Source organism: Rattus norvegicus, chromosome 9 (genome assembly GCF_036323735.1).
Source record: "Rattus norvegicus strain BN/NHsdMcwi chromosome 9, GRCr8, whole genome shotgun sequence".
Taxonomy (NCBI): domain Eukaryota; kingdom Metazoa; phylum Chordata; class Mammalia; order Rodentia; family Muridae; genus Rattus; species Rattus norvegicus.
The window spans coordinates 43,717,422-43,740,983 of NC_086027.1; the positions used below are offsets into that span (position 1 = coordinate 43,717,422).

General features: G+C 46.2%; 1 protein-coding gene and 1 long non-coding RNA gene across 32 annotated transcripts in view; one reads left to right on the plus strand and one right to left on the minus strand.

Annotated features, from left to right (window-relative positions):
* Dst (dystonin) overlaps positions 1–23,562 on the plus strand; it is a 393,820-nt gene that overhangs the window by 85,706 nt on the left and 284,552 nt on the right. For 19 of the 30 annotated variants that reach the window (XM_017596770.3, XM_017596775.3, XM_017596773.3 and 16 more), the window contains exon 4: positions 8,821–9,028. In XM_017596770.3, coding sequence (XP_017452259.1) covers positions 8,821–9,028 — 208 coding nt within the window. Of the gene's footprint in view, positions 1–8,090; positions 8,647–8,820; positions 9,029–13,622; positions 14,764–23,562 lie in introns of those variants that run through there. The other 11 variants (XM_017596779.3, XM_063267135.1, XM_063267140.1 and 8 more) reach the window with 7 other exon arrangements.
* Positions 11,263–14,961, minus strand: LOC102551615 (uncharacterized). Of its 2 annotated transcripts, none has more exons than XR_594332.4 (3): positions 14,703–14,961; positions 13,711–13,793; positions 11,263–12,122 (listed from the first exon to the last, which is right to left on the minus strand). It is a non-coding gene; the product is annotated as an uncharacterized LOC102551615 (long non-coding RNA). The 2 variants fall into 2 exon arrangements; XR_005489472.2 differs by having other exon boundaries at positions 13,706–13,793.

Genomic DNA, 23,562 nt, shown 5'->3' on the forward strand with positions numbered 1-23,562 from the left:
AGCCCCACAGAAGCACTAACATTGAAAAAAATGGGAACCAGAGAAATTGTTTGTGCTCCCTTAAAATGTAGTTGGGGTAAGGCTTGACCATGCCTTGGGGGTAGCCCTGTCTAAGTGAGACTCTTCAGAGAAACAGGGCCAGGCAGACGCATCGGCTGTGGAGCACGCATGTGTGCATGCCCTCATAAGAGTGTGTCCACAGACTTATTTATTTTAAGACATTAGCTCAAGAGATTGTGAGAATGGCAGAAATCTGTAGGTCAGGCTGGAAATTCAGGTCAGAACTGGTTTAACAACCGTGAGTTTGACTTCTGTGTGCCTCGAGCTAGAGGCACACAGGTAAGGCAGTCCTTTGGGACCTACTGGCAACCTGAGTCTGTGCTCATAAGGCCTCCTCCTGGTTGGCTGAGGCACACAGCACTGTGGAGAGCCATCCACTGTACTAGATAGATGTCTGCTGGTCTAAATGATGAACAGATATACGAATGCTTCCAGTGCAGTGTCTGCACTGATGGTTTACCAGAAACTGGGTTTCTGAGAAAATCGGCCTAGCCAGATCACAGGTGTGGTTTGTCCCCCGCCCCTCCCCCACCCTGGGGCAGTTCAGCAGTGGGGTGGAAGGGGCACAGTGACCAGCTCTTTGTTTATTCTGCACAGCATTTGCCTTTCTGATAACATATACTGTCTTTTGGATGCTGCCAGACATTTTGACACAGTCTTTTTTCTTATGAACATACATTTTTTTTTATACAATACATTCTGATCACAGTTCCCCCCCCAACTCCCCCCATATCCTCCTCAGCTACCCACCACCCAGCTCTCATACCTTCTTTCTCTCTCTCTCTTCAGAGGGCCTTCAAAGCAAACAATTAAGATTAAAAACAACAAAAGCCCAGGCAACTTGAGACAGACCAAAACTCTACGAAAATCCCACAGGCTTCTTTCTGAGTTGGGCATCTCCTGCTGGGTGTGGAGCTTGCCCTTAAGTGTGTGGCTCGTAGATCGAATGAGACTCCATTGGAGAATACTAATTTTTCCTCGACGATAGCTTCTGAGTTAGTGCCGGGAGCCTCTGTCGTGTCTCTCAGCACTAGGACGCCATCTTGTTTGAACGCTGCACATCTTGCTTGAACCGCTGCACATTGCCACCATGTACCATCTCCCTGGTTCATACGTATTTCGGTCCTGATGTGCTCTGACACATTCTTTGCTTATGTCATGGCTACAGGAAGTATGATAGCAGCTGGATCCAAACAGAACAGGCCGTTTCAGGGTCAGATGGGCAGGTGGGAAGGGGAGAAAGGTCAGGAGATTGGAATTCAAACAACTCATCCATGCGCATTATGAGCAAGCAGGAGGGCCATAAGTGAGCAGGGCCGGGCTGTGGGCACGGTGAATGAGTGAGTTTGCTTTTTTTTTCTTTTTTTTTCGGAGCTGGGGACCAAACCCAGGGCCTTGCACTTGCTAGGCAAGCGCTCTACCACTGAGCTAAATCCCCAACCCCGTGAGTTTGCTTTATAAGCACCATGGGCTTATTTCATCTAGTTCTCGTAGACAATAAGAGGTCAGAAGGATTATAGGTATTGTTATTATTATTGTTCTTGAGCTGATAATATGACGGCTCATAAGTTGCTACAAGACTAACAATAACATAACGTATCTACCACGGCCCACAGGACACAGCTCTCATGAGAGCCGTGACAATGCACAGATGGTGTCTGCACTCCACTCTCTGTAAGGTCCTGTCAGATGTATGCTAAAGCATTGAGGAATGGGGAAGGGACATTTGTGGCTTCAAGTTGTGCCTGACTCCCCTGTCCCACTCCTCAGGATTGCCCTCATAGAGCTTTCTGGCTGCTTCTGTTATGATCTGACACCTGGATCCTTTGAAACTTTGACTCTATGGTCTGGGTCACCTGTTAAACGTTTCTCCGTGACACCTTTCCTGGGACTCAAGAAGTTCCCAATTGAGGCCCCACCGATGCTTCCGAAGCCCAAGGACGGGTGCCTTATGGGTTTTTTGGAGGCTGAGGGTCTGTTTTCACCTCGAGACATGTGCCTCTAGAGACATTGCTCTCTCGTGAGCTGATTTTGCTTCCTGCCCTGCCATGTGCTTTCTCTAGGGAGAACCAGAAAGGAAGGAGTCTACAGTCATTTTTAAGAGAAAGATCTGTTGGAAAGACATGGAAAAAGCTGAGGCAGCCTTCTAGATGTGTAGGGGCTTTGAGCCGGCCATAGTTGTTCTGGCTGGATCTCTGAGGTGATCTGACTGGCAAATCTTAGCAAGAACCTAAAAGTTAGTCAAGGGGTTTAGAATGCACATGCATGTGTGTGCGCGCGCGCGTGTGTGTGCACGTGTGTGCATGTGCGAGCGTGTGTGTGTGCATGTGTGCATGTGCGAGCGTGTGTGTGTGCATGTGTGAGTGTGTGTGTGTGTGCATGTGTGCATGTGCGAGTGTGTGTGTGCGCGCTTGCGTGTGTGTGCGTGTGTGTGCATGTGTGTGTGCGCGTGCGTGCGCGTGTGTGCATGTGTGCATGTGTGAGCGTGTGTGTGTGTGTGTGTGTGTGTGTGTGTGTGTGTGTGTGTGTGTTTGGTTGGATTTGCCTAGTGTTCAACATCCCAGCTAGGTTGAATTTCTCACCAGACCAGCACAAAGGCCGTGTGTCTCCTTGTGCTCACCTGTGGTTATTAAATCCTGGTCAGATGTGCTCTAAAGAGGCAGAATTATCTTCTCTTAGTGCATATCTGGTAGCTCTTTCTTCTGAATGGGAAATGAGGTTCCTGGGGCCTAAGCTCTGGTCTGGGACCTTGTTTCAACACAGTAACAAAAAGTTTGGTGTGTGTGTTTGTGCGCGCGTTCGTGTGTGTGTGTGTGTGTGTGTGTGTGTGTGTGTGTGTCTTTAATGAAGAAGTTATTCTTGACAGCGCACGTTTGTGGAAGCCTTTAGCAAGGGTGCTTTTCTGCAATCTCATTAAGGAGCCCAGGTAATGAAAACGGAGCCACAAGGACTGATAGAGACAATTAGGCACCTACAGTTTTTAAAAATGCTGGCGCTTTTCATCTTTGGCTGTTGTTTTGTAGTGGAAACAGTGAATTTTTTTTTTTTTAAAGGAATGTGATGAGAAAACACAAGGGCACCACCAAGCACCGGGACGTGGCTTATAAAGTTTGGAAAGGACAGAGAGGAGAATCGGGCTCTCTTTGTATCTTTCGGGCTGTTAAAAGTGAGTGAGTGCGGCTGTCCCACAGTTGCACTGGTCCCCTGCAGTCTTCTGTCCTTGGATCAAATAAGCATAAGGGGCGACATCACCTCACACCTAAAATGTCAAGAATGGCTATTTCTTCCACTGATACTACTGTACACATTAGCGTTACTGTTTCCTGGTTCTCAGAGGAACCCACAGAATTCCCCGGGGGCCAGGCAGTTTTCTCAAGGACACATGATGGTTAACCAAAGTACACGCTGCAATCCCGTATGCAACTTCAGATTTCTACAAGACAACATAGATGTAGATGGGGTATGGAGAGGGTCTGTGTTTATACCTCAGGGCTTATACAAGGTATGGCCGTAACCCCCATCTTCTTTCTAACAGGAGCGGTGGCACATTCTGGTTCTGGAATACTTAGAATCAAAGTCTCTCTCATGACATGGGGTAGGTGGGTAAATGCAGGTAAAAATCAAGCCAGCAGGAAGCCAGTGGGTGTCTAGCGAGATTGCTGGAAACCTTGAGCCAGCGTGTAGCGTCACACAGCTCTCTAACATTTTCTGGGAATTAAAGACAATTACCGTACTAAAGGACAGTAACTCTGCCCTTAGAGAAACTTGACTCACCGGTATTTATGGGGTATCCATTTAATTAGTTTAACTAAAATACTTGATAGCTGCCTCCTGTTTTTCTCGTTCTGTGCTCTATAGTTCTCTTCTTCTTAAAAACGCTTTAACTCCCATTCTGTCAGTTAGCATAGTCCCCCCACTTCTCCCACCTTTTATTTTTCCTTTACCCTCTGAGTCCAGTGGCATCTCATCCCCGAATTAATGAGGGAGTGTGTGCCTCACACTCGGGTAGCATGAGAAGAAACGTGGCCGGGTGAAGACCGTGTCAGGAGGCATTCGATCCACACCTTGATTTTCATACGAAGTCTCCTTAGTGCTAAATGTTTGCCATTAATTTGTCTTTGAAAACTGGCAGGCCGACCTCAGTGAACCCACTAATGCCAACCTCTGCCAGAGTTGTCTAGTTATGGAATGTCTCGGGATATTAGTCTGTGGTCTTGGTTTTGTGGAGCTGTTTTCTTTTTAAAGATTTAATGATTTTTGTATATCTTGTACATTCCCGTTTCTTCTTCTTCTTTTCTTTGTAGTACTGAGGAAGAAATAAGGAATTTGTGTGTGCCAGGAAGGGGGGGGAAGGGTTCTACCACTGAGCCTTACCAAGCCTATATCTTAATTTTCTTCACTATTTCTAGGTTATTAATCTTTTAGCATTTCCAGATTGTCACAAATCGAAAACAAATGTGTGTAAAGGGGGCATTTGCTGAATCCAAACCCACGTTGTGCAGGAGTCAACTTTGATGTGTTCTTGCACGGTTTTTCTTTCCATGATTTGGGTCCAGTACTAAATGTAAAACAAGCCTGATTCTTTTGCACCCTGCAAATTCATGATAAGATCTTTGAGAGTTTTGAGGATGTTAAGTTTTATCTTGTGTGTGGATACACTGGAAAGGACCCAGGTTTTGCCGTTGAAAGGATCAAGTAGAGGTCTCTGGCTTCACTTTGTATGATGGAGGACGTGGATAAGTCCTCCAAGTCCCCCTAAACATCTCTTGCTGTTCTGGATTGTTGTTTCAGATGCTGGGCTACCGAGTAAAGAGCTTGATCTAGTCTCTGGTTACAGTCACCCATAAAGAGGCGTCTAGGCAGCATATGCTGCTTAAGCTGGGAAGAAAGCGACTCTTTTTGGTGTCTCCTTTTTCTGTTCACATCCCAGAGTCCCTTTTTTGGGGAGTAAATGTTTCACACTGTGGATTGTTTTGCAGAATCTTGGACGGACATCGGTACAATCGAGATTTGTGTCAAACATCTCCCCCATTTTTTTTTAAAGATGTAGGTAGACACTGAGTTGGTGGGTCAGAGAGAGTGTATTCTTCACCTGGTGGGACTCTTGGATGTCCAGCTCTTTAGCAAACTCTCTTTGGCCTTGTTTCCCATTGCCTTTGGAGAGGACTCAGGACCAAGACAATTTTCCAGCAGTATCTCACAGACCAGACTGTGTAGACCTGGCCACAACCAGTTAGACAGTCCTGCTGGCCATGTCACCGATTCTGTCCCAGGACGTCAGTTAAAATCTTATCGTTCATCTAAAACTGTCACATTGCCTAGTTATCCTGGCATCAGGAAATTGCAGTTGTTTTGTACTGCGTCAGTGAACTGGCTATCAGGAAAGTTAGAGTGAAGCTTTTAGTGGCCTAATTTGATTGTTGCTTAGTTTTACTAGCTGAGGTTGTGGACGACTTGGTGCAGGGTTGTTTGGTTTGTGGAAGCCTAGTGTTTTTACTCACTTGGTTACAGAGACTCAACATGAGCACAGAGTCAGGACGCACCCGCTTGTGAGACAACAGCCTTGTCTTCAGAATCCCAGAGATCCTTTCCCTTTCTGAAGAACCAGTTCCTCCTTCTTTTTCCTGGTTATCAGCGGGAGGAGATGACAGGGAGTGGTGTGAATTGGAGTCCTAACCCTGGGGTCAGGAGGCCAGAGAATCCCATACATCTGCTAATGTAGTTCCTGCATAATTGTTTATTTGCTTTGCTCGGGAGGAGGCTTCAGGGGGGGCTCCATTCGCGTTTCACTGGTGCTCCCCAGCTCCCAGAGCAAACCACTAGTTTCCGTATCCGATATTTTCTCGGGACGTTTCTTGGTTTATTTGTTTGAGTTTAAAAACTAAGAAACCAACGAAACATGTTAATCTTTGCCAGTGCCCAGAGTTAGTCCCTATTTAACAGTGATATATCCGTACTTAAACACACAAGGGGTTGCATATGTGTGTTTGGATTTTTACAGCTATCATATATTAGTTCCTCTTTGTTAATTGTAGAGCAACATATTTGTTTAATTTCTGCAGAGTAGCCTATGTTATAGATATAGTATATTTAACTAACCCCTATGGATGAGCATTTATACTTTAATAGGAATCGATCTTTAAGCAGCTAGTAGAATCAGAAGTAGGGGCGTTTGCTGCTTACAGGACTCCTTTCCCTTCGTCCTACCAAGTTAAGCCCCTCATCAAAGGTCAGGCTGCAGTGTTTTGGCCAGAGAACTGTTTATTTTCTCCAAACAAATAAAACCCAGTACTGTCCGCTCCAGCCCTAAGATAGTAGCATGATTTGGCAAGTGATTACAGATCAATAAGGAATGTAATAGTTTATATGAACTCTCCACTTTGAAGTAGCTTTATTTAAATATAGTATCAATTTTAAGCTTTCAAATGGGCTTTAATTTTGTAGACTGTCTCCAGTTCTCAAAGTGATTTTTTTTCCTTTTTGGTGCATGTTTGGGAAAAAAAAATCTAATACTGTAATTGTTAAAAGGCTTGAACCCTGTAGACAAGAAGGGATATCACTTCTTATAAACGCATATGATATAAATGTGTGTGGCCTGTAGTAAATTGTTGAAAGATGTGGTCCTGATTATTTTTTCTTACTGTTCTCTCTTATCTGGTTATCAGTGACATGACCAGAGTAGAGGCTGTGCCAGTCAACACCCTTGGGTCCAGGGTAGTAACTGTCCCCATCTGGCTGTGGGTGATTAATAGTGGTTGTGTCATGGCATAAATCACATTTTGTTGTTCAGTCAGCTGTGACTCTGGCCATTAAAAAAATTTACTCAGCAAAAATCAGTGACCAGAGATTTTTGGAAAAGAGCAGCTACCCTCCCCCCTTCCCACACACACACCTCTGCAAAGATTAACAAATTACTGGTCTCACTAAGATAGTGTAGAAATACAATCTCAGAGATAAATAAGAACCTTAAGAAAGGACAAGAGGAAACCATTTTGAGGAACCCAAGGCAACCAAAGAAACCTGGTAACCCCTAAAAGTCCTTAAAAACGTCGCCCTTCCCTTCAGATTCTGCAAAACACAAACCTCGGATAACTCAGGTTGAAATTTCAGAAAAGCTTGGGAGAATAAATTGGGTTCATATAACAACTAAATGCCGTACACGCCTCTCTAGGAACTGTAGCTAACATATAGAACTTCAAGTTCATTCATTTACTTTTGTCAAGCTTGCTTAAGGTGTCGTTATTATTATTAGGAAAGTCAACATGGTGTAAGCAAAACTTAACATCCCTCATTTCGTAGGGATATGTGAATTCTCACAATAGTAGCTTTGACCGTGGAACAGCTGTGGTTTCGATGGACAGTGGCAAAGTCAGCGGTCCTGATTGGCTGCAGTCTCACAAGCCCCGTGTGTATGAGTGTGTGGGTGTTGCTCACACAGCCTGTTGGTGCTGTGGGGAACCAGCCTGAGTAGCTCACTGTTCTTACTTCAAATCGGAGTTTCCCTCATTGAGCTCATTCCTGCTGGCTGCTCGATGCCCAGGAATCCATGCAACTTTCCTCTCAGGGAATTCCAGTCATGTTAGTCAGGCATCTTCACTGTGAGCTTCAGAGTATCCCTTTGATACTCTCTAGAATTTTTTTTTTTTTTTTGGTTCTTTTTTTCGGAGCTGGGGACCGAACCCAGGGCCTTGCGCTTCCTAGGTAAGCGCTCTACCACTGAGCTAAATCCCCAGCCCCCTCTCTAGAATTTTTAATCCAGCCCACAGCATAGGTGTTCAGCATCTTTTCCTCACCGAGCTGTGGGCTGTCCAAAATACTCACAGACACAGTCCCCTGAGAAGGAAGGAAGAGCACCACGTGCCTGGAGGATACCAAGCTCCTGCTGAATCCAGGAAGAATAACCTTGGGGCAGAGTGGTTTTGGTAAAAGTCTGTGTTTCTCCTCTTACTGATGGCTGCAGCTGAGGAGAACTTGGCTTCCTGTCCCCTCGCTGTGTCCCCATTTACATTATTGGCAACCCTTCACTGCTGGAAGTTTAAATTATCTCAAGAACTCTAAACTGAGTTCAGATGTTTGTTTATTGGCCGTGTCTACGGCTTTTGAAAGCAGGCTTTTGTGTTCTCCGGGTCTTAAGAAAAGGCTCTTCTCAGAATTAGCCCTCCCTCCCTCCTTCCCTCCCTCCTCACCCTCTTCTGGGAACCCGCTTCAGTCTCATGCAGAAAATTAAATAAAGGGGACACAGGGCTCAAAACTGGTTAAAAGGAGGCTCCAGTGGCCCGGAGGCTTGAAACGGGAAGGAGGTGGGACCCAACATCCTGCATTTGTGCTTTGTTTGTGAAACTTAAAGTTAGTTGCATTAATGAATTAACCAGAAGGCTAGCAATGGAAAATGTTTCTGCTGTCCTGGTGGGGGAGCCAGATACTGTAGATTTGTCACAGGAAGGCTGTTGATTCTGGCTTCATTGTTGGCCCAGTCATTTGAGCTGGTGCTGGAGCGCAGGCCACACACTTCTTCCTTCTGGTCTCCATGTATTGGAACGGCTTGCGTATTGTTTCTACAGGAGCAGACTTGGCCAAGAAGCTATGGTGAGCCCCGGGGTTCGTCTTGTTTTTATTTGTGTGCGTGTTCTCTGGGGACGGCGCAGCGCAGTTTGGAGGTGGGGAGGGGGGCAGAGTGATCGTAATCGATGATCCTCAGCGAGTGATGCTCGTTTTGCGAGCGAGCGGTCGCTAATGCTTCTCCCGTGTCATCCTCCTCAGAGCTCCGGGAACGCGTCCTACCGCTGTTCTATGTCCTCCTCTGCGGATTTTTCTGACGAGGATGATTTCAGCCAGAAATCTGGTTCAGCATCTCCAGCTCCTGGAGACACCTTACCCTGGAATTTGCCTAAGCACGAGAGATCCAAAAGAAAGATTCAAGGGGGCTCAGTGCTGGACCCCGCCGAGAGGGCCGTGCTTCGGATAGCAGGTGAGTGGGGGAGGGGATGGAGTGGGAGACCAGGGTGGCAGAAATGCTCCCATCTGTTCCCTGGCGCCGGATCTGCAGGCTGATGCTCGGGTTAGAAATTTGTCTCAGGTGGGGGAGGAAATGACCGTGTTTACTTCATGGAGCGCTTTGCCTGCTTGCTCTGGTGACTAAGCTGTTTGACTCTGCTTTCTGGTTGGATGAATCGATAGATTCTAAATGCAAGCAAATATTTACTGGTATCTGTGTTAAACTTTGCTGGGGATGTACGCTAACCATCAAGGCAACCCGAGAGTGCTAATACCAGTGACTTCCTGGAATATTTTGGGGGAACAGCCTTTTTTTTCTTTCTTTTGCCCAAGGGCGCTGAGCTACGCAGTTCTAACTCAAGTCTCAAGGTTTTGGTACCTAGGATGCTGCGCCCAACCCAGCAATTTGGATCTCTCTCTCTCTCTCTCTCTCTCTCTCTCTCTCTCTCTCTCTCTCTCTCTCTCTCAAATGTAGCTTTTCTGTGAGCCTGTGAGCAGCATCATGTGGCCATAGATGCTTTGTGTCTTTAGTGCTTGTGAGGGGCCATCATGCACTCTTGATTAATTAATCCATGGAGATGCCAGTGTTTGTGTCCTGCGTGTGGGGTGTTTCCTTGCATTGGCCATACAAGCTGAACCAGAAGGGAGCTTGTTTCTCTCAGCTGTAAACTGAGAACACCACAGAGAGCAGCTTTCAGGCCCTGTGGTTCCAGCAGGGTCTGTGCATGTAGTGGCCTCCTGGGTGGATAGTTCTGCAGTCCCTTAGCATTTTTTTTTTCATCCTTGGAAATGGTAATAGGGCAGGATGGGACCCGGTAGTCTTAGGAGAGTCCCTTACAAAGACCAAAGGCCAGATGTTCAGGCCTCCTTCCCTCTCCCCTGTCCCCACTTGTGACAGGACAGGAGTTGGGGGCTGTGTTCTCATAGTGGTTTCCCAGGTCATGCAGATATTGGGGTTTTGTCTTCCCGAGGGCTGTGACCATTTCCAGATTACAGTCATCAAGGCAGCCTAGAGAGTCTCCTTGGGGTCTCTGAAGTCAGATTTTTTTTTTTTTTGATTCTAAGAAAAACAAGCAGAGCCTGGCAGGTCACTCTGTAGTCAGGGTTTCTGGGGCAACAGGCTAGAGCTTCTCTTGGCTTCTGTCCTGAGAGGCCAGAGAGTCTCGCCCAGCCTTTGAGGAGGAGGGGTGGAGCAGGAACGGGAAGAGGAAGGAGGGAGGATGGAGACTGGGAGCCAAGTGAGAGTGAGGTGGCTTGGGCCTTGGCTCTCTTTACCTTCACCTCAGGACACCTTTAGTCACTCAGGCCTGCCTGTCTTGTTGAAGGCTCCCTGCAGCTCTCACTCTCAAGGGAGAGGAGCGGGCTCTACCTGAAATAACAGCACTAGGAGACTATAGGTGAAGGGAAGGTGCATGCCCACTGTTTTGGGCCCGCCCAGGGCATCAAAACATCTGGATGCCTGTTCTGTAAAGTTTGGTTGTTGATTTGACTTTTGTGTTTCTTGAAATAGGGGCTGACTGTATAGCCCTGGCTGGCCTGGAGGTCCTTACATAGACTAGGCTGGCCTTAAACTCATCTGCAGGCTTCTGCTTCTTGAATGACGGGAATTGAAGTCATTCACTGCCACGCCTGGCGCTGGGTAGATATTTTGTTTGAGCTTATGAGATAGAAAGAGGGTAGGTGTCTGTCAGTGGTGCCATTATCACATAAGCCACGGGACAACTACAGGCATCCGTCATGGGAGTAGCTGTTACCCTCAGTGGGCACTGTAGGAAAGGAAGGCCTGGAGGGACCTGGGGCAGTGCTGGATCTGAGGCAACTGTAGTCCTGAGGACAGAGACCATGTGCTGTTCATTGTGAAGTGTCCTTTGAGATTGAGGGTGGGTGACTGAGACCTCAAAGTATCTACTTTTAAAATCACACGAATTCTTCAGAAAGTAGAAGAAAACGTAATGAACAACCGAATGGAAACGCAGACGTATATCACTGCTTCTTAAAATATTGGTATGTTACACGTTTGCTACACAACTCATAAACGATAACTCACATGGCGTACTGGGTCAGAGGTCAGCTCACAGGTGTCATTTTAATCCCTCATGTGCCTGAATTATTGTGCATCATGTATGAGCCTGGCCACTGTGTACCCAGTGTGATGAGAGTGCAGTTTATGCAAGGGGAATCGGGTAGTGAGGACAGTTTGAAAACACGCCACTAAAACTCCCACTTTTAATTTTACAACACACCTTACGCTCTGCTTGAAACTTAGCTCTTTCTTGAAATTAATCCCTTGTGAAAGATGGAGTGCTGTTCGGGAATGGTGAGAAATTTGCGGTGCTCATTTTCAGTCGTAAAAGAGCTTAATATATATTTTAAAGGTCATCAGAGTTGTTTATGAAATGCCCCCCACCACCACGCGCGCCCCTGAGTCAAAAGCCACACGGACCGTTGGATAAGTTCATTCACCCGTAGTTAACACATGCTTATTGAGTTCTTGCAGTAAAATACATAGTTCTGTCTTTAAAGAGTCATAGCTAGTACGACACAATGGCTCCCGGACAGTTACAACGTGCTCTGAGAGATCAGCTGTCATGGCTGGAGGTGTCTAATATTCAAAGAACCCAGAGGAGTCTAATTAACCTGGGGGAGAAGGGGAGATGTGCGAGGCTCCTGAAAGGCCTTTGAGAGCAAGTACCACTTGAGCCGAGATTAAGAGAGCTTGATAGAATTAGGTTGACAGGGAAGGCCACTTCAAAGGAATGGAACTTCATGGACAAGCATAGGGGACTTGCTTAACTGAACTGCAAACAGTGTGTGTAGTTAAGCCGAGGTATTGCTAGGGGATGGTAGAGAGTACCCTGGTGCTGGCCTCTACTGTGGAGTCCCCAGGGCTACTCCTGTACACAGTGGAGCATCTCCAAGAGGTTTTAAAGCAGTGTAGTAATGTAATCAGGTTTGTGTTGTAGTACATCGCTGGTGACGGTGACGTTGTGTTTCTATATCTCCAGATAGCTCAATGGTAGAGCACTTGCCTTGGTTACCTAAGGCCTTGGTTCGATCGATGCCCATCACTGAAAAATAAAAAAAGAGGGTGGTTGTGTTTTAATATTTATTGTAGCTTCATTATATTAAAATCTGCAGTTACAGGATATTCACTTTCTCTTTCTTAGGGTCACTGTGAGGTCCAGTAACAGGTGAGGGGAGGGGCTTTGCAGCGCCTACCGAGTAATTGCATTTTACACATGGATATAACCGTCTTTAGAGCTGTCCTTAGCTCTACTGTAGGGTATGTCAGCCGGGTTTTCTGTCTTGAAATTACCAGTAACTGTGCATGGTTTTTGTTTTCGGTGATGTTGTTTTAAGAGGGGAACTTTTAAAGTTGGGCTTGGCCAGTTGAAGGACCAGATTCTGAACACGTAAGTTTGGGTGTGTGCCTCCCCTCTCACTGTGGTGAAGTTTGTTGTTGCTACTTCGTGAGCTGCGGTCTCATAGGACATAGGTTATCTGTCAGTGTGCTGAGGCTGACCTTGAATCCTGGTCCTCTCCCCTGGTCCCCTCGCCTCGTCTCCCCAAAGCCGGAATTGTAGGTATGCACACTCACGACCCGTCTCTACCTGCATTTCCCTTGGACAATTACTGAACTTCTCTCAGTCCCAGTTTCTTAACTGAAGGGTCTTTGCTGGGGTGAAATGTAGGATGGAGACAGAGGTTTGTAAAACAGAGATAGCAAATGTAAATCATCTTGCAAATTCCCCCGCCACATGGAAGATTCTCTATTAATAATGTGCTACCTGTGTGTACAGCGAGGTGTCTTGTGAGCAGTTATGCATACATCTCACAAGGCCTGCAAGTGCCCTATACAATCGGACCTGTGATTTTTCTCAGTTCATGAGTTCCCTCAGCACCACAAGCACCACAAGACCATCAGCTAGGATCTGGATTCCGGCGGCCTTGCCTCCAGAGCAAGCTTTGTAGCTACGCCTTTTCTCCTTCCCTGTGGGTTGTACTGTGATCACTAGCGTATCCACCCGCCATTGTGGTTTCAAGAATGCTTGGGGCAAAGGCTGAAGCCCAGATACTGCTACTTTTGTTCATTTGACCGGCTCTTTAAATGGACAGTTTGAAGTTCAGGAAAGCATATGCTTACTATATTCATAAAGCCGGATGCTCCTCGGTCGGACTTTCCCTTTACACATCTGACTGTGTATTCTGAGTGTGTCTGTCCGAATGTGGAGTGTGAATGGGAACTTAACTGCTAACTCCTCATTCCAAGATGTTTTCCCAAGGTTGCTTCATACACATATGCGCAAGAACACCACGTTGAACTGTACTTATGTGCAGGGGACAAACCCAGGTCATAGGCCAGGGATCAGGCTAGAGAGGAGAGATGGGGTCTTGCTTTTTATTTGGGGAAATAAAAGCAGATCAGTTGCCAAGGAGCGTTACCTGCCCTGATTCTTGAACAGAGGTCACCGTTCAAGCGTATTTTGTCCTCACATAAAAAGGAGGAAATGGGAAGATTTAGAGAGAAGTGTCATATATCAAGAGGGGATATGCATGTAGTGAATGGATTTTCTAAGAATGAACTTGGACACACACACACACACACACACACACCCCCTTTTACAATCAGGCTTCATTTAGGTTCTGTTACCTCACCCTTTCTCCATGAGGAGAGTCAGTTACTTGCTGGTGGCCCACAGTGAGGAGGATTCCATCCACAGCCACTGAATTCCCTTGTTCTGAAAAACATCCATTTACATGCCTGAGTACCAGCTGGCTTATCCTGGGGTCCTTTAAAGTTACTTATTTTAGCATACGACGCGTCAAATTTAAGAGAACCATATGCATTCTGCTCTGCGGATACTGGTACTATGTGCAACGAATAATAAGAGGAAGGAGGCGGTGACAGTAATCTGGGCCATGGTGAGTGGACAGTCCCTCCCGGAACAGCGGCAGATGCACTGGCAGGCTCTGGGGGGCAGAAGGGAGGGGCCGCTGCCTTGGTCCTCAGCTGCCCTGACCCTGGCGGCGCTCTCAGGCCCTGATGCGCCCTGCCACCTCCAGAGGCCGCCAGGTCCGGGCGTCTCCTGGACGCTGTCTGTCCCCCTCCCTGCCTTCTTATAGTGACCTGGTCCTCCGACGTCCTAAGATGGGCTGGGGAAATTACTTCCAGCATGGTTCACTACTCCCCTTCCCGGGGTGGAGAGCCTCCAGCTCCCTCAGTAGGGACGGGACCCGAGGCTTTGTTTTCCGGCACCTGTTGTGGGTCCCAAATAGAAACCGCGCTGAGACCCGCGGCGGGCGGTGGGCGGGCCGGAGGGCGGTGCCGGAGCCCAGCGCTGCCGCTCCTCCTCCCGGGCGGGCGTCTGCGGCGCAGCCGGGAGATGCGGCAGAAGCGCGGCGCATCCCGGCGGGGCAGCGCGCTCCTCCGCAGCGCCTTGGCCCGGGGCGCAGGGTCAGGAGGCTGCTCGCCCCGAGCCACCGCCCACCACCCCCCTAAGCCTTCCTTGGGGACGCCGCCCCGGGCCTGCTGCCGCGCCGATCCTTCAGCCCGGGGTTGCTGACGCCTCCACCCGGGTCGCGGGCCCACGGGCGCGGCCAGTCCCCGGGACCCGGGCATGGCGGGGTACCTGTCCCCCGCCGCCTACCTGTATGTGGAGGAGCAGGAGTACCTCCAGGCCTACGAGGATGTCCTGGAGAGGTACAAAGGTACGAGGTCCCTGCGCTGGGCTGTGCGGCGGGGCAGGGCCCATGGGAACCGTTACCTTTTCCAAATCAGAGCCACCCCCTCGTGGGGCACAAGTAAACAGCAGCCGGAACCAGCTCTGGGGACCGCCAGGTGCCATGGGTGAAATCCTTTACCCCAGAGCAGGGCCGGGTGGGTGAGGGTTCGGAGACGCCCTAGGGTAGGCGGTGGAATGAAGGGCGGGGGAGGTCTGTTTCCAAGAAGCACTTTGCCTTGTCTTTCCCTTTGTAGAAGCTCTTAAGCACCAAGCATAGCCATAATTCTTCCTGGGAGGGTTGGATGCCATTACTTCTCCGTGAGATTTCCAAGCCTGGCTGCGTAGGCTTGGCCAACCTGTAAAGGTTCTTGTATTCTGGAGCACAGCACTGATTTTTTTTTCTGTCTCTCGAAAAATCGTACTTATTTGAAAAGTTTCTCGCTTGTGATTATATACTAAGAATGATGCAGTCCAAAATTATTTCAAATCATGATAAAAGGAAGTCTTTAATCAAGAGAGTTGGTTGTACATTTAAATGTTAAAGAAGTCTATTTTAAGATACATTTTTTTTTGCCGATCGTTTATGTCCAGGAAATTCGGCCAACTTGATTGTCTTGGATATCTAAGTATTATGGTTACTTTAACTTGGGCTTTCTTTGAGTCTTAACCGTGTTGAGCCTTCACGTCTCTTGAAATGTAGAGAGATGCTTCACATTTATGTGTTCGTGAGGATGGCTCACAGATGTGTGTAAAATATTAATAGTGAATCAGGTATTTCATATGATGGACCCGAGGGCATCTGTTGAATATTCACTTTGGGTTTAGTAACTCAAGCTCTGCGGGTGAAATAAAATATAAATAGTTTTCTGTTACTAATATGGATCCAAAACTGAAGCACAGAATCTTCAAGCTCCCTAAAACTCAAGTCTTCCTACACTCATGTTTTACCCCTCACTAGAATGTGTTCTGCAACTGGATTCTTAGACTTGGCGTATCATTTTGTAAACACAAGTGGAATTCCTTTGTGCCAAAGCTCTATTGTGGATAATACAGCCCTGAGCAAGTGCAGTGATATTTTAAGCTAACTCCTATCTGGGCACTTGATTGTATGTGTGATGTTCTGAGGATTGTTTCTGTTTTTCCGTTTAAGATGTTGTTTTTCTCACTCAGTTGTCTCTAGAGAGTTAAAAATAAGAAACACTGCAGTGTAGGTCTATAAGCTCTGTGATTTCGGGGGAAAAAATCAGGAAGGGCTACAATGTATATGTCATATGCTTAGGAAAAAATAGAGCTTTTAATTTTTTTTTTGTCAGATCAAGTTTAATATAAGTGATAAGTGGGTAATTCAAAGAAATAGCCAGAATGCTGATTATAGCCAGTCTTGAGGAAACAGGCCTTGTTTAGAAGTTTGTCTTATTTGTCCTAGTAAATAACAGAAAATTAAATATGCATGGCCGTTCTGCATCTCACCCCTTGACTGGGACTAATGTTACTGCTAGTGATGCTGTCAGACAGACATTTCTCAAGACACTTTTGCCCAAGATTTCACAGAAGGAAACCAAGGGGGCATTTCCCCCGTTCTTTGCGGTCTTGAAATGCTTAGGTCATCAAATTGCATTCGGCCATACAGATGTTCTGAATTTCACTTAGCCTTGGAGAGGAAAAGGAGCTTATTGGCCAGTGTATTCTGTGAAAAGCCAGAGACCCGGCATACCCATTGTTTCCTGATGCATTTGGAAGCCGGTTTTGATTTCCCATCAGTGACCAATAGGATGACTTCACTCCAGTACTTATCCCAATGGCTCACTATAGGGGCTGATCTAATTAGAAAAGAATTGTCTGCTTTGAATAGGGAGTGCCAGTTCACAAAACTTTCCAAGTTCACTTTCCTGAAACGATGCACCGTTCAACACATTTTCATGTTCCAGTTTAAAGAGAGGCTATTTTGATTTTTATTTCTGTTCAAAGTCCTGGGTTACAGAGTGCATTCGCTCTCACCTGCAGGGTGACTGGGTTGCCAAGTATGTGCCCGGGTGTTGAGTAGTGTAAGTGTCACAACATAGAGAACAGCGGTAATCTATAATGTTAGGCTTGTTGGACTCGGAAGTTGAGAGCCTTGTTGGGCATATCCTCACAAAGCCTTGGGAGGACTTCATACCAGGCCCCTCAAGAGACAAAGGATAGTGGTGAACAAGCTCTGATTTTCATGGTGTGTTCTATTCTCGTGTATGGCTTTGGTCCTTTAAGTCAGAGTAAAAATAGGCAACTGTTTACTGAACTAGAATAACACAAGGATTTATTTGCTGCAAAGAAGGGTGTAGTGTTCTGGATCATATTCTCATCCGGTTATTTGCAAATAGATTCATCGTGAAAATATGTCAGATCAAAATATTCCTGAAGTTAAATAATTGGGTTATTTCAATTGGTAACAAATCAGGACAAACAAAAGTATTTTTTTAAGCACAATTCTTTAATACTGTTTATATTAGAAATTGCCCATGTCAGTACCTTTCTATCTATAGTAAATTATTCAGTATAGTCCCTGTATGGTACAGAATATTTTTAGCAGCTTAGTATAAAAGACGGAGTGACCTCATCTCAAGTGGTAGTGTAGTGAAATTTGCTGGTGTACTGTTATAAACGAACACTTAGCTTGCTGTCACATTAACTGCTGTGTAAGTTGTCATGAACCATGGTTTTCCAACACAGATGCTTTTATATGATGTTAAATGTGAAAACAATTAATGTGGACAATTACGGTTTATTCCATGTACTTTTTACTTGTGTGTGTGCATGCGTGCGAGTGTTCATGTGCATGTGTGAGTGTGTGAGTGCATGTGTATGCGTATGTGTGTGCATGTGCGTGTGTGATCAAACTGAGGTCTGAGGGTCAGAACAGATTTGGGAGGGACCAGTTCTTCACCCTGGTGAGGCAGGCTCTCCCTGTGTGCTACGCAGCTTCCATCAACTGAATTTCTGGGCATTGTCCCGTCTCTGCTCACCACTTTGCCAGTGGAGCACAGGATCGCAGGTGTGTGGTATAGCATCCGGCTTGTTATTCATTTATATTTTTGCTTCGTGAGACTTTCATACAACGTATTTTTATTCTACTGGTTCCCATCCCCAAAGTCCCCCCCCCAATCTGGCTTTATAATGTGGGTTCTGAGGATCAAACCTGAGTTGTCAGGCTTGTGCAGCAACACGTGATCAGCTGAGCCATCTTGCCAGCCCCTGCTCTGTATATTTTAGAACTAATTGAAAACATTGACATTTCTTGGTCTAACACCATGCTGATTCTTCCAATATCCGGAACTTATCAGTTCCCACACGGCTGCAGTGCGAACATTATTAGGGTTGGCAGACACTTTGGCTATTAGCCTACAGTATTGCTAAGAGAACCTTTGGTATTTGAATCAGAGGTGGGGATTTCTGCCTTCCCCAGGTATTTGTATGATTACGGCGCTCATGGCAGCAGAAGGAAGGGAGAATACAGGAGTTTGTTTTCAGTTAGTCTTGCCACCTTAGGGAGACATGCGGCGGATCAATAAATGTCTCCTTGCTGGAGACAGGTTCTGGTACTCCAGCAAGGCGAATGTTTGGGTGAATGTGTGAGGAAGTTCTCTGCTCTGTGCAGCATGTTCTGTGATGTTCTGGCTCAGGTTTCAAGTGGCTTCAGGATTCTGCAAACCTTGATTTCAGGTTCCCTTGTATTCATGCTGTGTTCCTGGCATAAAGTGAACTTTATGCTACACTATGATAGGGTAACATTGAGTTAGTTTGTGTTAGTCTGTGATTTTCATTAAAACTGAGTTTAGTTTGTTTCATGTTCCTTGAGATTAACTGCTCCTGACAAAGTGTAGACTAAATAGACTCCCCCCTCCCCGCCTTCCTCCACTCTCCTTTAAGTATCAATAACTTCAAGACAGACAGGCCAGGGCTATAATGTATCTGCCTTTCCCAGAAGGGGCACAGGCTTGTATATTGCTACTTAGCCACTTAGAGTCTATTACATGATCATTTAATAGTTACAATATGCTTGCTACTTTTCCAGCCTTGTGTTTCAGTTTCATTGGTCAACTACCTCTATCTGCAAGTAAGAAAATGTAGGAGTTCGTGTTTGTTTGTTTGTTTGTTTTTTGATTGTTTGTTTAAGGCCTTCTTCATCTAGTGTCATGAACAAAGTCAGAGTTAGAGTTGTACACGATAGGGGAAGAATGGCCACTGGCTTTTATAACCAGCAGTGTCTGGCACACAGGAGAAAATGTCTGGGCTAAATTGGAAACTTGAAGTTTGGCTGCGTCTTAACAGCTGTAACAAAGTATGGTAGACTTCAGCAAAGTCTGTGGGAGTATATGAAGGCGTCGTTGGACTCTCTGAGGACTTTCAGAAGGAAATAAACATGTTATACCATGGACTAAAGCAGTAATTCTCACTGAGTAACCAGTACTTAAATTAATCACGGAACTTGTTTACTGCCTTAGGACGTAAGAAATGCATATTAGTTCGGGAATGTAAGGACCTGATAGATACTGTTAATAAATTTATCTTTGGCCCTCCAGTGTCACACTGACACTGTTTTAGTTCCTTTTGTACTGGCCGAAGTGTGATCAGAGCTTATACAGGCAAATACTTCAAAGAGAAAGCTTCACGATTTTAGAAACCTTTAGGTTCTCTGTTCCCATTTGGTCAGTTTGGTGATGCTTAATTTCTGGCTGGACAGTTTTATTTGGGCAGTGACGAGAAGGAGGGGCAATGAGAACAACTTACAGCCTCGTCGTTGTTTGACAGCGAGCAATGAAGCTTTTGTGTTTCTGCCTTTGGGTCTGATGGGCCCCAGGAGCTGGGCTGCGTGAGGAGCTGGAGTGTTGGAGCAAAGCCTCCTCATGAAATCGGAGATTATGAAAACATCTGAAGTCATGGTCGCCTCACACAGATGGGATATCAGGCTGTCTGCTCACTCATGCTCCGTAGCTGGAACGAAAATGGAGAATGCACGGCGGAATCCTTGAGTTTCTCCTGCCTTACAAGCACAGTGCAAACTCAAGGCGCTTTGCCGTTTAGAATGCTTATGTTTTCTTATGAGTTAGCAAGGAGTGGATGCTTCTCTCTGTAAGGACTGGAAACACAAAATAGGACAGATTTTTGGGTCCATTTCTCAGCTGTCAGTAATCCCATGGTTATGTTCTCTGCTTCCGGAAGATGAAGCCCAGGCATTTGTTGAAGTTGCTTCTTCAAGTGACGTAACAAAGTGCCCTCCCCTACTAATTCTCTTGATTGATGGTGGTGGCTGTTGTCATTATTTCCTGTGTATGCCTATGTTTCTGTGCATGCGCGTGGAGGGCAGAGGTCCACCTCTGTGGTCCTCCGGTGCTATCCACCTTGTTTTGAGACTTGGTCTCACACTTCAGTACGGAATTTGTTCAGCTAGGCTACTTGCTGGCCAGTGTGCTCGAGGAGTCTCGCTGTTTCTGCCCTGCCCAGCACGGGTTAGAGGCACACTGTTGGGCCTGGCTTTTTAATGTGGTACTGGGTCCTCACTCTTAGTGCTGTGCTAGTTAGTTCTCATCAACTGCACACAATGTTGAAATATCTGAGAAGAGGGAACCCCAACTGAGGAATTGCCCCCATTAGATGGGCTAGTGGGCATGTCTGTGGGGGGTTTGGTTGACTGCCTGTTGGTGGAGGAGGGCCCAGGCCAATGTGGGAGGGGCCACCTCTGAGAAGGTGGGCCTGGGTTCTGTAAGAAAGGTAGCTGAATGCCACAAGGCAAGGCAGGAAGCAGCGCTCATGTCTGCTTCAGTTCCTGTCTCCAGGTTCCTGCCTTGAGCTCCTGCTCTGGTTTCCCTCAGTTATGGATAAAGCAACCCATAAGCTAGACAACTGTCACCCCTTGTTGGCTTTGGACAGTGTTATATCCCAGCAACAGAAGCAAGTGCTTCATCCCAGTGAGCCGTCACCCCAACCCTTAAGAGTGCAAAAAAAAAAACAAACCCATAAATAAAAAGAGTGCAGCGTTGCAAGGAAAGCTTTATGTGTATGGTCGACAGAGATGTGCCTCTTGGATAAGGTATGACCAGCCGGGGGAAGGAGAGCCTTAGGGTAGCCAGGGGTGCGAGGTTCACTGAGAAGCAAGCTTGGTTGGAGAGAGCCTTGTGTTGAATCAGATTGAAAGGAGGCTTGGGTGTCATGCCAAGGACCACAGGTTTTTGCTTTAATTTTGAGGAGAGTAGAACGCTGAATGTTCCTCAACAGATGCGACATACATAGGGTAAGCGACAGCACTGTGGAGGGAAAAGATGGCAGGGGTTAGAAGGAAGGTTCAGAAGCCAATATAAAACTAGGAGCTCTACCCTGTGAATTTCTGAATTTCTAATATCCATAGCTCAGTACAGCACTGCCATTTCACAGACATCAAACAGGCTTCTTAATGAAGTCAGTGTCCCTGACGGAGAGACACATCTGTTATCACTGATCGCACTTGTGATGGGACCTGACATAAACTGTGCACTTTGATTGTCTATACCTTGACAAGTAAATGTTACAAATCAGTGCTTAGGGAAATAATTTTACTGAAAAGTCGATTTTGAGTAAAGCCAGAGCTTCCGAGGTATGTTAAGTGGCATGACATATAGTGGATTAAAACATATAGAAGTTACTCGAGGTACAATCCTGAACAGACTTTACAGTCTGCTCCCCTATTTTAGCAGAATTATAGAGTCTAATTATTAGATATCAATGAAAGTGAGTAAAGTTCTAATTCCACTTTTCTGTGTGTGTCTAGAGTGTGTTTAGGTTGAATGAACATTGGAAAGTATTAGGTTTTGGTAAATGCCAGCACTACATGTGGCTGCTTTGTCTCCTGGACAGAATTCTCCAAGAGAGTTGATAAAGTCTTGATTTTTTTCTTTTTTCTTTCCTAGTGGGAGAAAATATTCCCAGTGGGTCCCAGTATTAAACGTCTTGTACAAAGCTACTATTGTGTCAGGGAATGGAAAACATGTTCTTATGTATTCAGAGGTCCGTTCTCTGTGCTGTCCTTGCCAGTGTGACTATATGTATTCTTGAGTTTCGGCCTAAATAGTCCTTTGTAGTTTTTTTTTCCCCACTTTGAGCAGGGAGGATAAAAAGAGTGAAATATTCTGATAGAGTGTGGGTGATGTACCCAGAGTTCAAGTCCCTGAGTAGTCCTGGGCCAGTGACCCCAAACAAAGAAACACACAAACACCCCAAACAAACAAACAAACAGACGAACACAGTTCCTAGAGCAGATTTCAGGTTAAGGAGGAAATACACGCCTGCAGCTTGCACTGTTGACCTCTGTGATCGAATGTGTTATAACTGATGAGTTATACCAACACCCTGTTAGCATCTGTGACCCACAGTCACAGTAGCTTTCGCTCTGCTGCAGTTTGTGGGTTTCGACCAGTGTGTGGTGTGTTTGCTGTCACAGAGCAGCACGGAATAGGCTTCCTACTTTAAAACAGTCTTCTGAGGTCCGACAACACCAAGCTTTTGCTTCTCTCTTTTGGCCTTTTTAAAGAATTTGAGATAGTTAATACTGATGGAATGTATTCTGTTCACACCAGTGTGTTTAACTATGTAATGTTCTCCCTATCACCTGTCTTCTTGGTTTTGGTTTTTGGAGATAGGATCTCAGCATGTAGCCCAGGCTGGCCTGGAACTTGCTGTGTAGCCCAAGCTGGCCCTTAGACTTACTCTTCTCTCAAGTGTTGGGACGACAGGTGTGGGTCACCAGCCTGGCACGCCATCTCTTTTTATTACCGAGTAACTTGTTTAATGCCCCACCATCTAAATCTGTTTATCCGATGAGAGGCATCCTGCTTGCTTTCCACTTTAATTTCTCCAAACGTATACAAAAGCTTCTGTAATCATTGTGTGCCTGGCTTTAAGTGCAGACTTGAACGTGGAGGAATGAGCTTGGTGGATCTTAAGGTATTTAGGTTTGTATGACACAGCTAATAATTTTTTTCTGAAATCGGCCATGTTGTCTGCTGTTTGAGCTAGCAGTGAATGAGAGTTTCTGTCATTCTGCGTCCACGCCAGCGTTTGATGATGTTTTTCTTAATCGATTTTGTGTTGCTATAGCAGAAGGCTGGATAAGTTATAAGAAAGTCTGCTTTGGCTCCTGTTCTAACTGAGACAGCCACATCTGGTCTGTTTCTAGTTAGGGCCCCATGCTGTCTCAGACCACAGAGGGGCTGTGGGAAGGAAGAATGCTAAAGCAAGTGTCCCTGGGAAAACCTGTGCAAGAGAGGCCGGGGAGGGGCCCAGTTTACTTAACCCACTGATGGAGAGTGGCCACGTGCCTGCTCACCTGCAAGGGTTGCACCCCAGGGGGCTCCAGTGCACTGGCCAGCTAAGCCTCCACAGGATTATGTGCAGACCTTGACTCTACCACTGCCCTTTCATATCTGAGCTCGGTTTATTATCGCTTTTAATCTGCAATCCATTAAATGAGTCTGTTTCGCTCACTCCGCACCTTTCTTTGTGTGGGACTTTGGTACAGGAAATCAGAGCATACATACCTGGGGCCTTCCTATGCCAGGTGAACTCTACCAGCTGCTCCTCCACCCAGCCTGCACTACTTCCCGCTTTTATTTGGTTGCTTTCTTATTTTCTTATAGTTGAGTTTTAAGAGATCTTCGTACCTGTCCGGGAAAGGAGTGCTTTGCAGTGATCAATGGCCCTTTTATATCTCAACCTCCTTTGGATGCCTTTTTTAAAAAAAAAGTGTTTCTCCATCAGTTCTGTGTGTGTGTGTGTG